A 13583-nucleotide genomic window follows, 5' to 3' on the forward strand; every position below is an offset into this window, starting at 1 on the left:
TTGACAGCAACCTGTAAACCTGGCGCGACAGTGAACGTGTTAATAAGTAAATGTTGTTCAAATTATATCATGTTTGATATCATTTTCATTAGAAAAATCTCACCAACATGTTAAAAAAAATTTCAGATGAATAAAAGTAAAATTAAAGAAATTATATTTTTCTATTATGAATTGTCGAGCCGTGAACCCTCGTAAAAGAAACCGAGTGGTGTAGCGTTACACGCTTAACTGACAGCGAGCGAGATAACATAGGACCATCTATACTGACACTTGTAGAATCCAAACTGACTGACACTTGTAGAGAATTTACTGTATTTCACGACTTTCGGCCTAGAACTGTAATAGGTCATGTATGCCTGTCGCTTGTTTCTCCATCCACCGATTTCGATGAAATTTTCAGCATGTGTATAATTTTTTAAATTTTCATTACGAGCTCCCATAAAAAAGTTGTAAAAATAACCTTCGCTATTTTCTTCGCGATTCCGACTAATTGCAGTTTTTTCCAAATTTTTTTCTACACGTCGATACGTATGTATACATACATATTATTCACGCATACACATACCACGCTTCTAGTTTAATTTTTCTTCCAAGCTGAGCTGTTCGTTGTGTACTTAAATTTGGTGCACTAGCTTCTTGTATGCAGCGGCACTTAATTCACACGAACGAATATGCTAAGTACGTAAATTGATTGGAAATCCGCGTATAATCGAAAACGCGTTGTTCGATGTATTCCCTGCAAGACTATAATCGCGCAGTATAAGCGACGTTCGTCGTTCGTCGAGGCACTCGTTCGACAGCCACGTAAACACCGATTGAGGACGAATCGTCCTACCCGATTTCTAATCGCTGTACGTACGCAACTATTCTGGGAAAAATTCTAGGCCTTAACTTGATATTTCTTGCGAGCTAAACATAAGAAACACGAGCCTGGGTCGTTGTACGTACATCGAGCCAAACATAAAGCTAGTGCTTTATGTCCTTTTCAGAGTAAAACTATCGCGAGTTGCTCTCGAGAGTATCTCTCGCGAGTCGACACTGCGTCTGAGAGTAACTGTCTGTCGCTCAACTCTCTAAGAGTTACGACTCGAATAAACAGTTGCTTTGCAAACGATGCTTTACTCGTGCGAGTAAAAAAAGTCAAGAAAAAAAATTACTGGAGAAATGAAATCACCGGATACACAGTTAAGAAATGCAAATTCTGTTAGAGTCTTACTTTTTTATTGTATCCCTGTCACGACGATTATTTTATTATATTTGCTATTATAACTTTTATCACTTCTAGAATAAATAATTATTAGTTTCTGATTGCTTAGAATATAAGCATCGTGTCATCAAAGAATTCGATTAATTTGTCATTAATTATTTTTCATTATTTTTGCTTTTTATTACACACTAATGTACAACAATCTTTGTAAATAATACTCAATATGAGTTTCTAAGTGGTTAATTTACGAACAGAAGAAAACGAGACGGAATATAAGTTATAAGTATGGTCATACTCTTACCTTGAACCGCATTTCTCATAACTTTCCCATCATTTCCGGGAAAAATGACAATTACATTTTTCGTTCCTCAGGATGCGTAGAATCATGCTGTAAAAAGATTTTTCGTTCCGGCCGTATGCCAAAATTGACCTTTCTTTAACATCCTCCTTTATATTAAACCAATTTTTTTAAATTAACGAAGCATAGTCTTTAGAGTGTAATTGCTATAGAGAGTTTCTACTGTAGTTTATAAATTACATAATGTTACAATTGTCCTTGGAATAACGACGAACTTGAATCACGATCGACTTCACGGAGAATAACTCACGCGTGTCCAAAGTTAGTGTTTATGTAAACGGTCCTTCGAGAGTTTGATCAAGTCGAAAGCAACTTATCGTTAAAACGAACGAGATGGGAGGAGAGCTAGTAAAAGCTAGTGGAAGGTGTCCAGGATAAAATAATCACTTCTCGAATAGGTTCATCGTGTGGGAACGAAATCGGAAATGCGGGAAATCTAAAATTGACTTTGCGGGCGAATGCACGCTAATTGACGCGTACGACTTTTATCGTGACGCGTGTTACGCTCGTAAATTATACATCAAGTATGCGTGGTTAGCTCGCAGGGAATTAAATATTCGTTTCCACGACTTGGAATATAATAATTTTCACTGCAGACCAGTCGTACTACACGTGGATCGTTCTATTTTCGACAAAAATGAATTTGAACCATTATCAAATATTCGATACAGAAATCTTCAATTTTAAAGAGAAATTTTCTGAAGATCGCTGGAACGTGTGTTCGACAAATTTGATTCTACTTGTTGTTAAAAAATTCTTGTTTATTTATTTTATTCTTTGGTTATGTCTTACTTCCTGTCAGAATTTATTTAAAAATCCCGGTAATTTTTGCAAAATTATATTAAAACAATTCGAAAGATACAATTGAATGAAAATATTGCTAATTAGAGTGTCTACCACTAACAACCAGAAAAATACTATTTCACTCGTTGAAGTGGTTAAAATCGATCCTCTCGAGCAGGTGAAAAAAATTAGAACGAGAACTTAATACCTGGTGGAATTTATCTAGCTTCGATCCATCGCGATTCAGTGATCTCTCTATCGTGCATAATCTCGAAAGTGTGCGACGAGATTTATTAGACCGAGTCAAATCAGTCAAACAACACCCGCGTGCTTCGCTGATTTTCAAAGTCTTTCTCTTCGAAATAGAAATTCCGTTTAAACGCGCGAAAAAAACTTACTCCGCGATTTGAACTCGGTGTCCTGTTTCTTCTTTTCTCTCTCTCTCTCTCTCTCTCTCTCTGGCGGCCTACGATTCATTAATAATTATCGTTCAGAGTTGATTGGCATGGTAACGCGTTTCGATTCGAGGATTCGAAATTGGACGGCACACGCAATTAGCGTGAAACGCGAAAAGCGTTTCGGTTTTTCCGACTGGTGGTGGTTGGTTCTGCGTTGCAACTTCGACGCAATGAAAATGTGCGAGGAAAATCGTCGGTCTTGAAATATGTTATCCAACGCGCCGCGGACATTATGGTTCGCGCTCGCATGGTAAATTATTTTCACGTGCTCCGCCATGTGGAACCTTCCCACGACTCTGAGTACTACGTGTGCAGCCGCGTATTAGATCGCGGACTCGTTGTAGGGGAAGAGCTCGAAAATTCTTTCGATATTTCACCACGAACGAACAACTTCATTCACCGTTTGTCTCGTTCGTTGTTTCTCGAGGTATTCGAGGAGAACAGATGTGTACTGATTTTCTCGTGTGCTCACTCTTGAAGGATTGTGCTTTGGTATTTTTGAAAATTATTGCCCTTTTTATTCCATCGTTCGGTTAATTTGATAATAATTGTGGTCATCTTTATTTGTGAATGAATAATGGAATTCTTGGAAGTAAATATTAATTATTTACTCCTTCCATGTCACTTCCTTTAACCAGTTTTCAAGGGAGGAATCAGAGATTTAACTTCTTGTGCAAAAAAATATAATTCTTTTTTGAAGTTTGTTGCTTTACAAACAGGAAGAATCGTTAGAATCCCTAGTTCTATTTTACTACAGAAGATAACGATTAATTAATTTTTCTATACCTTGAGGACCTATGAAAAATGTGAAAATTAAGTTCACACCAGATACGTCATAAATTTTCTCACTACAGAAATCTTTATTAACACATTTCATTCCAAACGATATAAAAATCAAAATATATTACAGTTAAGACATAAATTTCGAATTAATCGAACTCCCGTCTCCCGAGAACCACAACCAGTCACCTAAAAATCCTCCCAAAAACCCACTCCTAAAAACAACCAATCCAGATCTCACAAGAATTCTTACCAGAATAAATCACCGCCTGAAAAACAAACCTCAGACACCCGACACTCTTCCCTCGAACGTTATACCAACTCCGAAAATCTAGAAATTCTCGCGACGACACCTGACATCCTTCAAGGGTTGAAAGCTCGCGCACACCGTGCACACCGCTCGTCTTCGATCCTAAAGCACTGGGCCCCGGTCATCCTTAACAGGACAGCAGAAGTAGGGTTTAGCCTGGCTGGCTCTACCCTAGGCAGAGAGACACGACGAAACGAGGCTTGATGAAAATGCATCGCGCACTACTCGGAAACTGGCGGCGGGACGTATACACATACGTGCGAACCGTCGAAAATTGTAGACGCTGGTCTGGCGTGTGCAAACGCGTGTAATTAACTCAGGCAGCAGTAGGGAGCTACTTGCGAATTCATACGTGGAACTCGGGGATTCGCGGTGTAATGAGATTCCACTGGCTAATTATACGAACACCGAGGAACGACATATTCTATCTCTCTCTCACTCGCTCTCTCTTTGGTCGCGGCGCGGTTAGACGTTAGGGGCGGGCAGCACGCGTGTTAACTCGCTCGATTTCACCCGTTTTCGTTCGTATACGTGTTCTTTAACGACCGACACAAGATTCACAAGTTGAAGGAAGGGCGGCGGCGGCAGCAGGCTAAGGGTGGTAGAGAGAAAAGGAAAGAATCGAGAGAAGGTGGGATTTGATCCCGGAAAAAAGACGGCTTCGGGACAGTTCGAACGGTGTCGTCGTCGAGGCTCGCTCTTGTTAGCCTCGCGGTTTCTATTCTTACAGGCTATTTCGGCGCCGATGCAAAGAGGAAATCGATACGAGCACACGTTGCGTCAGATACGGACAACTGACGTCATATCCAATTCATTCACCGTGATATACAAGAAACGTTGGCCTGCAGGTTCGCCGCGTGCGGTGAATGGCGGAACCTCGTTTCTCCTATCCGTTAGCCCCGATTTCACCCCTTTCACTCCTTTCGGCGATTCCTTATTTCGAACGGATATCCACGGATATCTCTACGTCAGTTTGGTTCAGTCTCTTATCCCATTCTCGGAGTCTGGTTATTTATTCACTTCGGGGCTATTTTCGAAATCTCGTCTGAGGGACACCTTGTGCTTAATACTGTTCGATGTCTGGAGTGAATGGAATGTTTTTTTTTGTTTTTTTTCAAGGATAGATATCTCGTCTTCTGATTTCGTTATTCCAGTGACAAAACGTTTTCGGGAGAGATTCGAGTGAGTTAATCTGTGATACGTGTGGGTCGGTGGACGGTGAACGTGTTATTCATACGGTATTTTTCGAGAGACACAATGTGTGTCGGTAAAATCAGTGAAGTCGGTGAAACCAGTTGTGAAATGAAATATCTGGTTTTGGATAAGATGATGTTCTAATTCTAGCTGTTGTACCTATGGTAACACGTTTTACCTACGGACCTGTTAATCCATACACTTTCGTGTATAAAAATAATTCACAAGTATGCAAAAAGAAAAAAGAAATTGCATCGTCTAATTTTTAATGTTTAATGGTACGTTACGATGTGCCAAATATTTTGTCAAAAAATCCCCACCTAACTGTCTATCTCCTTTAAGTAGAACAGAGTCGAGCGCATTTCTACAGTGGCAGGTAGAAATCTTAACCCTTTCATCACCACCGAGACGCAATATCTCACTCGAACAAAAATTGCTCTCAATTTAGTATCCATAATCGATAGATAAATAAAAGATTCTTCGACAAATAATTCGGTCACGAAAGGGTTAAACATCCGCGTATCGAAGTGCGTTCGATGTAAAATGGCGAACGGAGGCGGAACGTTAATTAACCCTTTCGCTGCGGCAGATTATCGGTAAAATCTTTCGTTTTGGCGATAAAAAATTTCTAAAAATTTTAAGTTTATCATTTTCAAATTTCTATTATCAAATTAAAGCGAGAGTGCTCGAAGGATTGAATTTTAAGCAAAATTTAAGGATCGAATTGAGGCAAAAGTGTACGAAAAGTCACCAAAGTGCGAGAAAATTTCCAAAGCGCCGATAGCAGTGAAAGGGTCAATAGCTTGACGAAAAATTCTCTAATTTTTCCAAGCATTATACGTATCCGTAAACAGGCCAACGGGGTGCAATGAACTGGAAACGACGATGCTATTCCGCTCTGGAAACAATTACGCGACTAGGAATTTAAGAGAACAATATAGGTCAGCGCCGAATCAGCCGCATTTCCTCTCTTCCCTCTCTTTGTACATATACACGGTGCACGCGTTCTCTAACGCGTCCTTAACATTCACGGGGTGATAGTTCCAAGCCGGTTTTTCAATCTTGCGGCGTTTAGAAAGAAAAGAAAAAGATACTATTGGCCGTCAGATTGGTACCAGGATAGCCTGTCACGTGTATCGTCGAGTGCTTCTTGAAAACTGAACTAACAGCACCTCCAACAAATGTATCACTGACATCCGCTGATTCATTTTGCCACCAGTCGTAGCTCGTAGCCGTAAGACGCACATGTGCTAGTACCCGTAACCATATTTATCAGTATCGAGATATTTAGTGGCATTAATTAACACACCCTAACACACACGTACATACACACACACACTGGTAAACACGCTGCCACAGCACACGGTGTCGCACGACGAGGTATAACAGCGAACGAGCATAATAAGGCACGAGATTTTTTATATCCTTGCTCTACACATGCGTTCATGAGAATTCGCTGATTTTTCGAAAGATTTCTTGGTAGATCATTTTTTTAGAATTAAGTATTCAGATATAATTTTTAGGAGATTTCTATTTTGTTCGTCTCTCAGATGTGCATTTGTGTTCTTGAGTCGCTGTATGTATTCATTGTGGACGTGTAAAATTGTTCAATTTTTCGAGGAGAATTGTGGAGGAGATTGTTGTAAATTACTATTGAATTCAAAAAGTACGACGGTAATTCTTGTAATTAATCTTTGCAAGCTTTATATACTATAAAGTATCGCGTGAAACTCACTTAACCCTAGAGCGGTCTTCGGGTCTTTTTTGACCCATCGCCTTCTTATCTTTTTAATTACTGTTACTGTTATCAAATTTATGTTCCCTTAAAACATTACATCGAAAGTTCATTACCTAAGTTCATATGGCGCGCTGGTAACAAAAATTGTTGCACCTAAAACCTTTGAGTCAAAAAAGACAGTCGAACGAAAGAACGCACTAGGGTTAATCAATATATACAATCTACTTTGTGCATCCAATGTTACACTGTCTTGCTGCAATCTTACTATGGAAAGCTACCGTACTAAAAATTCAACAAAAAATCATCAACTGGACTTATGGATGATCATATTCGTAACAGAAAATGATCAAATATTCCTGTATTTTAATATAAATTAATTTACCATCTGAAATTGGAGCAGTGTTCATTATCCAACGTATAACGAATGCCAGATATTCATGCACGAATACGAATATCATAATACCAAAATGGCTTATTTTAATTCGAGTGTCAAATATTTATGCACGATTGCGAATATGCTAACGAAAATAGCATATTCTTTTGGAAATATCGAATATTCATACGTATACGCACGAATACATATCGCGTGTGTGGAAAACGAGAGAGATTGTCGAAGAAATCGTAGATCGACGAGAATATCTCTGTTCGCGGGAGAATATCTTTCCATCAGAGATGATAAAAGAAAGAGGAGTGAAAGTATCAAAGTCGACGACAAGTGCGCTCTGTAACAGGCACGTACTAGTTGGAAAAAGTGGAAATTTGCCGTGGTTACACCGGTACCTGGTGGAGCCGCGGTAAATCAACCGTAATCGATATCGATACTGCCGTTAATGGGCGTCGTAACCGGCCGATCTCGCTCCTGCCGGGTTATAAATTCTCCGGTAATCGGTCTTCGTATACGACAAACGAATCGAAATCTTGCCGTGCAATATGACGAATCGATGCGTTTGTTCCAGAGATGTTCAAATAAGAAACCTTCCTTCCCACTCTGTTCTCCGCTGTTTCGATCGAGTGTACCGGTTAACCCTTTACCTTGCGATATTAAATCATATTGGTGGCAATTGCAGTAGCAACTATGAGAAATTCAAATAAAATCGAAGAATATCTAAAGTTAAACTTCTCAGAATTCTCATGAATTTAACGCGAGCTGATAAATAACGCATCGTTCTGATACTCCATTTGACAGAATTTCATTTTCTTATTGTACTAGATATAATAGAGTGAGTTTTATTTTAGAACTGAGTATTATTGACTTTTCCGTAACGCGGAGTATTTTGTGAGTTTTTTGAAAGTAGGTTATATACAATATCTTCGGTATGAATAGCTTTCTCTGAAATACACAGGATGTACGATAAATTACGGGAGAGATCAGATAGTAACGATTGAATAACCCTTCGCCGCTTCGCGATCTGAAGTTTCATTTTCGAGATTCACTTTGAGTGTCTGTTTGAACTCTAAATTTTCGATCTTCGCATCTCGAAGGTAAATCCTTAGATATTGTGAAATAGTTAAAGAACCTTAAGATCTTCGGTGATCGTAAGGAATCGGCGTACTTCAACTTCTCCTCTAAATTCGCAAAAAATTAATACGACAATGGGTTGAATTAATTGAACATCACTGTGACTGCGCCACAATAATCACAATACCTTCGTCAATCTTGTCTAATTTCTACCAACTCGAAAATATCCACGATAAGCAATTTCTTTCTCGTGCCACATCAGGTGTCTCGTCTCGCTGTTCAGCCAGCGTCATCGAATTTTCTTCTTCACACTTACCACAGAAATGAAAAACAAACAAACAAACACACACTAAACACCGGCCCTTCTCTTTTGACCAGAGTACCGTCTGTCATAACTAACTAGAGCACGTATTGTACGCTTCTCTTATTTATGCACAGTTTTCCTGGTTTCTCCCGGCTTTGTATGCACACGAAGGGAGGGTCGCCAGTGGCCTTTGTCAAATACCAAGACGTTCGCTACGCGGCCCAGGCGATGGCCACTCTCCAAGGATCCTTTCTCCTCTCCTCCGACCGGGGAGCAATACGAATCGAATATGCAAAGTCACAAATGGCCGAGGTGGGCTTTACAAATCTCTGGATCGAAGTAGGTTTCATTTTATGCTACGCTAGCTGCTACCGACACCGCGAACATCCCGACGAAAACGCAGCACCCTGTGCGACACCCTGTGTGTGTTATCTCGATTTTTCTTTTTCTTTCCTCTTTTTTTTCTTTTCTGTTTTTTTTTTCTCTTTTCGTTATCTCGTTGATTAGCAATCCCTTGTGATCATCACCTCGACTCGTATTTTTCTCACTCCTCCCTTTTGTTTTCTTCGTTGTTTCGTCGACTTCCAATTGAACGAGCGCGCGTAGAGAGGGGTATCGGGAATTTCTTTATTAGACCATCGATGTCCGGTTCCCTCCAGTTGATCCGGCTCCATTTCTCGTCGCTCTTTCTCTCTCTGTCTGTCCTTTCGATTCTCCTTGTCCCTCGAAACCCTTTTTTTTTTCTCCACCGCTAACTTACGATCTCGTTTCACCATTGATCCACACAACACGGAGAACCATTGACGATTCCGACACGAGTGGCTGCGCGAAGCACAGATCTGCGTTTTCGTTGCTGGACACCGCAGAATTACCGTGGGGAGTTGAACGAAATGCCTCTGGAAGGAACGAGGATCTTGTTGCTACTTTTGCTCCCGCTCCCTAGCGTAGGATCGTCGGGGAAAAGGCCTCGACCGGGTGTACCACTTTTACGTCTCCATTTGCTCTCCTCTCACGCATTTAGGGTGGTCACGGTGTGATCGTGGCGGAATTGGAAAGGGGATGATTCGTTTTAGGTGAAAGGCCAGTTGAATTTACTCCGGAGTACATTTTCGCCCGTTTCGAGCTTTTCTTTCCTTGCCGCGAGAAGTAAAGTGACCTGTGTAAGTCTTCGATGGATTTTCCTACTTAATCAATTAGACTGAGAATATTTGTACAATTACAATACATGAAAATACACGAGAGTAACGTTACAGTCTTACTAACTGCACTACGGTACATTTATCCGTAGATCGATCTCGAGAGATTCTAACGTTTCTCTCGTATATTTCCATCAGTCTGTTAATCAGAGTTTAATTAGTTTCCAGGTATATTTCATTCATTTCCCTTTAACGTTCCTCATTAATACGAAGAGATGACTAAGTCTGCATTAAAATCCATTAGAATTACCAGTGATTTTCTTTCTTTTTCTCGAAAACGTCTAGTTGAACGTAAGGAAATATACTCTCCCCAACATTCGACTGCTCTCTCACGAACGAATCACCCCTTCCCGATCTGGCCACTTTAGAAGTCGCCCTGTAGCAGCACGTAACAACATTTGTAAATATTTCTCCACCATCCTGATACTGCTCAGGGGCATTTTACCACAGCTCCCTACAGTGCAGTGGCCTCAGCAGTAGAGACTCGCAGCCAATTAGCCCGCTGTCCGATTTCAATCGATCGTACACGCCACATTTTCGTTGCGGTCGGTCCGCGAGACACGTCAAATGGCGTTTCCGGGCCGCAGGACGCGCGCGTGTGTCGCGTGACGATCGATCGAACGTCGATCCTTCGGATCGAGCGGCGATCGATGCCTTCGACAGGCCGCGCAACCTGGCTGCCAATTACCAATTGTCTGCCGCTAAACGCCTATGGATCGCGTACAATCTCCGCCGATCTACGATATTTTCTTTCGTTTTTTTCTTTCTTTCTCTCCCGGTTGCACCTTTCTTTCCGCAAATCTCTACGTCTTTTCTATCTACTTCAGTTTTTTCCGGGTTTCTTTCCCTGGTTTTCGCCCACTTTTCTTTTCGTTCGAGGTATACTCAGCCGCCATTTTTCAGCTTCCGATTATATACACCTAACGCAGGCTGACCCGTTTTAATTTACGAACGTTTGTAAAAAGGAAAAGGAAGGTACGTTGAATAGGGGAAGTTTGGGGAGATTGAAGGAGGTGAAGAGGGGACATTTAAAAGTGCAGATGAAAATTCACTTGGTTGAGGCAGTTAAGGTTGCTTGGAAGTTGGTTGAATTTTTTTCTACAGTTTGTTAAATTACACGTGATAGGATTTATTTATACGAAGCGACAAAGGAGGTAATTAAATTAATTGAACGACTGTTTCGTGATTTTATCGAGAAATGTGTGAAAATACAACGAGGAAACGTAAGTGAAGTTAGTATGGACCATGTGTACCGGTATACGTCGTTCAATTAACCAGGGTAAACATCTTGTTTCAAAGACAAATTTTCCAATTCGACGTACTTTCCGTAATACAAACATTTAGAAATTAAAACCAAACCACCTTGTATAGACAGCCTTTTTCCTTCTTCTTTGTTTTCGTTCGGTTCTGCTCGATCTTCGCTGTGTTGCTTGAGATGCATAATGTTCGTTCATTTCTGCTCTGTCCTGTGGTACAATTTTTCTTCATTTCTCTACCTTTTTATCTCCTGGACGTGGTCTTTTGGTATGCGACACCCTTGAACACCGTATCCTGCCGTGCTTTTCGTAGAGATCTTGTTGTTGGTAGCGAGATTCTCCGGGGGAAGGTCGGGCAATTGCGCAGAATCGACGAAAAGGATGATATAAAAATTGCGGTGTATCTTATTATGCAGAGGAATACTTCCTTGTTCGTGAATTTTCATTTCTAATTGTAGGAAGACGACGGACGAATTTTATTCGATACTTCGAAACGTAAATGGACGTAAATTCAGTTTTTAGAGATGTCAAAATTTCTCAGATCATTGTAAAATTTTGATAAGACACTTGCAAATGGACGGGGATTATTTTATCGTGAGAAACTTCGATAAGATAGAAGGTATGTTTCTTAGGTATTTAAGCTGTTAATTATTATACTTACTTGACTCGTAGTATTATTTAAATACGATATACTTTTGTACCCGTCGTACAAGAAGTAAATACGAAAAGTATCGGGACTATTCAGCTTTATACCCGTAAAGCAGGATTTGTTGAGCAATCGGATTAAAGGAGTGGAAAGAGCGAGCGAGCAAACGGAAATAAAGATCACAAAGAATGGTTGGTCACAAAGAGCCAGGCGAGCGGTATATTTCTAAAGCAACGTAGCGTAGATCATCAAAGTCTTACAATAAGTTCTCGTATCACTGAAGAGATATCCGGATCGCTCTCGATCTTCCCTTCTCTTTTCTTCGCTCTCTACGATCCTAATTTAATAGCATTCAAATGCAAAGAGATCGTAACTCAAAGTAAAAGCATTATACATCTTTACGTTACAGTCTTAACGTCTGTTGAAATTAATGCAAAAAATTTTTTCAAACACAATTCTTCCAGTAAACCGATTCAATAGTACGTTCAATCCTTTACTCAGCCACAGCCATTGTGTAATTAAATTTTCACGTCGTAAAGTCGTTCAAACTTGACTCGTGTAATTTTCAAAGCTGAAGAAACATCTGTTAGGGGAATCTCGTTGATAAATAGATCATGTCAAGCCAGTTACTCGAAAGCAATAGCGAAAGAAACACGTCGATCACCTTTCATATTTCATATTTTCATTGAAACAAACGAAACGAAAGTGCGAATTACACGTTGCACTACGATACTACAGAGTTGTAATAACACCAGAAGAATATAGGTGAAAGAAAGAAAAGGTAACGCTGCATTCACGCGGAAAGATGCGATTCGATCCAGCGAAAGTAGTCTCTCCTCCGAAAAACAGGCCAAATTGCCCGACCTTCCCCTCGGTGAAATTAGAGGATCGATAGAATCTGCTTGGGGCTGGGCAACGTGGGACACGAAAACGCATCGTCACTAATTCATTTCGCTTTACCGGAACGGAGACGCCTTGGCAGCGCGACGGTGAAGATGAACGTGGCTGCTGAAGGAATATCCGATGTGTATTAGAATGCTTTTTCTCTCTCTCACTCTACTCTCTTTCTCTGTCTATCTATCTATCTGTTTCTCTGTTTCTCTGGTCTTTCGCCGTGAATTAAAAGCGACGCGACCGTCCTGCATTTTCTTTCATTCCTTTCCTCCGCAACCAAGGATCTCCCCGAAAGCCTCGTTGAAAGAAAGAAAGACAGAAAAAAAAAAAGAACGAAGGAAAGAAAGCAAAAAAAAAAACGAGAGCTTTTCAGTCCGGACGCAGTCACGGCCTAATGAGGTACGTAAATTACTCAATGGCAAGGCGTCTCTTCTTCGTCGGCCGTGGGAAGAGGCTCGTTCGGGAAAAAGGGACGAGAAATGTAGGTTGTCTCTTGCTTTCGTTTCCGCGGGACAATGACGGATTCATTAAACGCGACGACTCCTACAGCTACGGTTAAATCGGTAAACTCTCTTCTTGGCGGCGACCGACCGCTCGAAAACCGGATGTTCGAACGCCGTTTATGTCTGTTCGCCGCTCTGTTCGTAGCCCGCGATCACGGCTGATTAGAACGACCGAGAGAGGAGGCACCGTTAGGGGTTTCCTCGAGAGATCGTCGTCGCCTCGAGATCGGGAATCGCGTTCGATCAACGCGACGTGAATTATATTCGCGTACGAAGAGTTTTGTTGCGCCTCTCGGTGCTCTTTGGAGAAAGGGTCGGAAATTATTTCTTTCGAGTATCACCTTCTACGTATGCGCTTTGTGATCATGTTTGACGGTTAACACAGTTGTTAGGAAGGATTAGAAGCATTGTTGAATTAAAATTCAAGCTGAAGCTGAACGTTGGAATATTGTGAAACAGTGTGAAACGAAGTTGAGCGAAAAATGGTGTAGGAATGT

General features: G+C 40.8%; 1 protein-coding gene across 4 annotated transcripts in view; it reads left to right on the plus strand.

Moving 5' to 3' along the window:
* Positions 1-13583, plus strand: part of LOC108577103 (protein couch potato) — a 168523-nt gene that overhangs the window by 152132 nt on the left and 2808 nt on the right. The window contains exon 9 of one of the 4 annotated variants that reach the window (XM_017940202.1): positions 8726-8930. The exons of the other annotated variants lie outside the window; for them this stretch is intronic. Within the exon in view, the coding sequence (XP_017795691.1) occupies positions 8726-8930 (205 nt within the window). The remainder of the gene's footprint in view (positions 1-8725; positions 8931-13583) is intronic. 4 annotated transcript variants of the gene reach the window in all.

Source organism: Habropoda laboriosa, unplaced genomic scaffold (assembly GCF_001263275.1).
Source record: "Habropoda laboriosa isolate 0110345459 unplaced genomic scaffold, ASM126327v1 scaffold486, whole genome shotgun sequence".
Lineage (NCBI taxonomy): Eukaryota > Metazoa > Arthropoda > Insecta > Hymenoptera > Apidae > Habropoda > Habropoda laboriosa.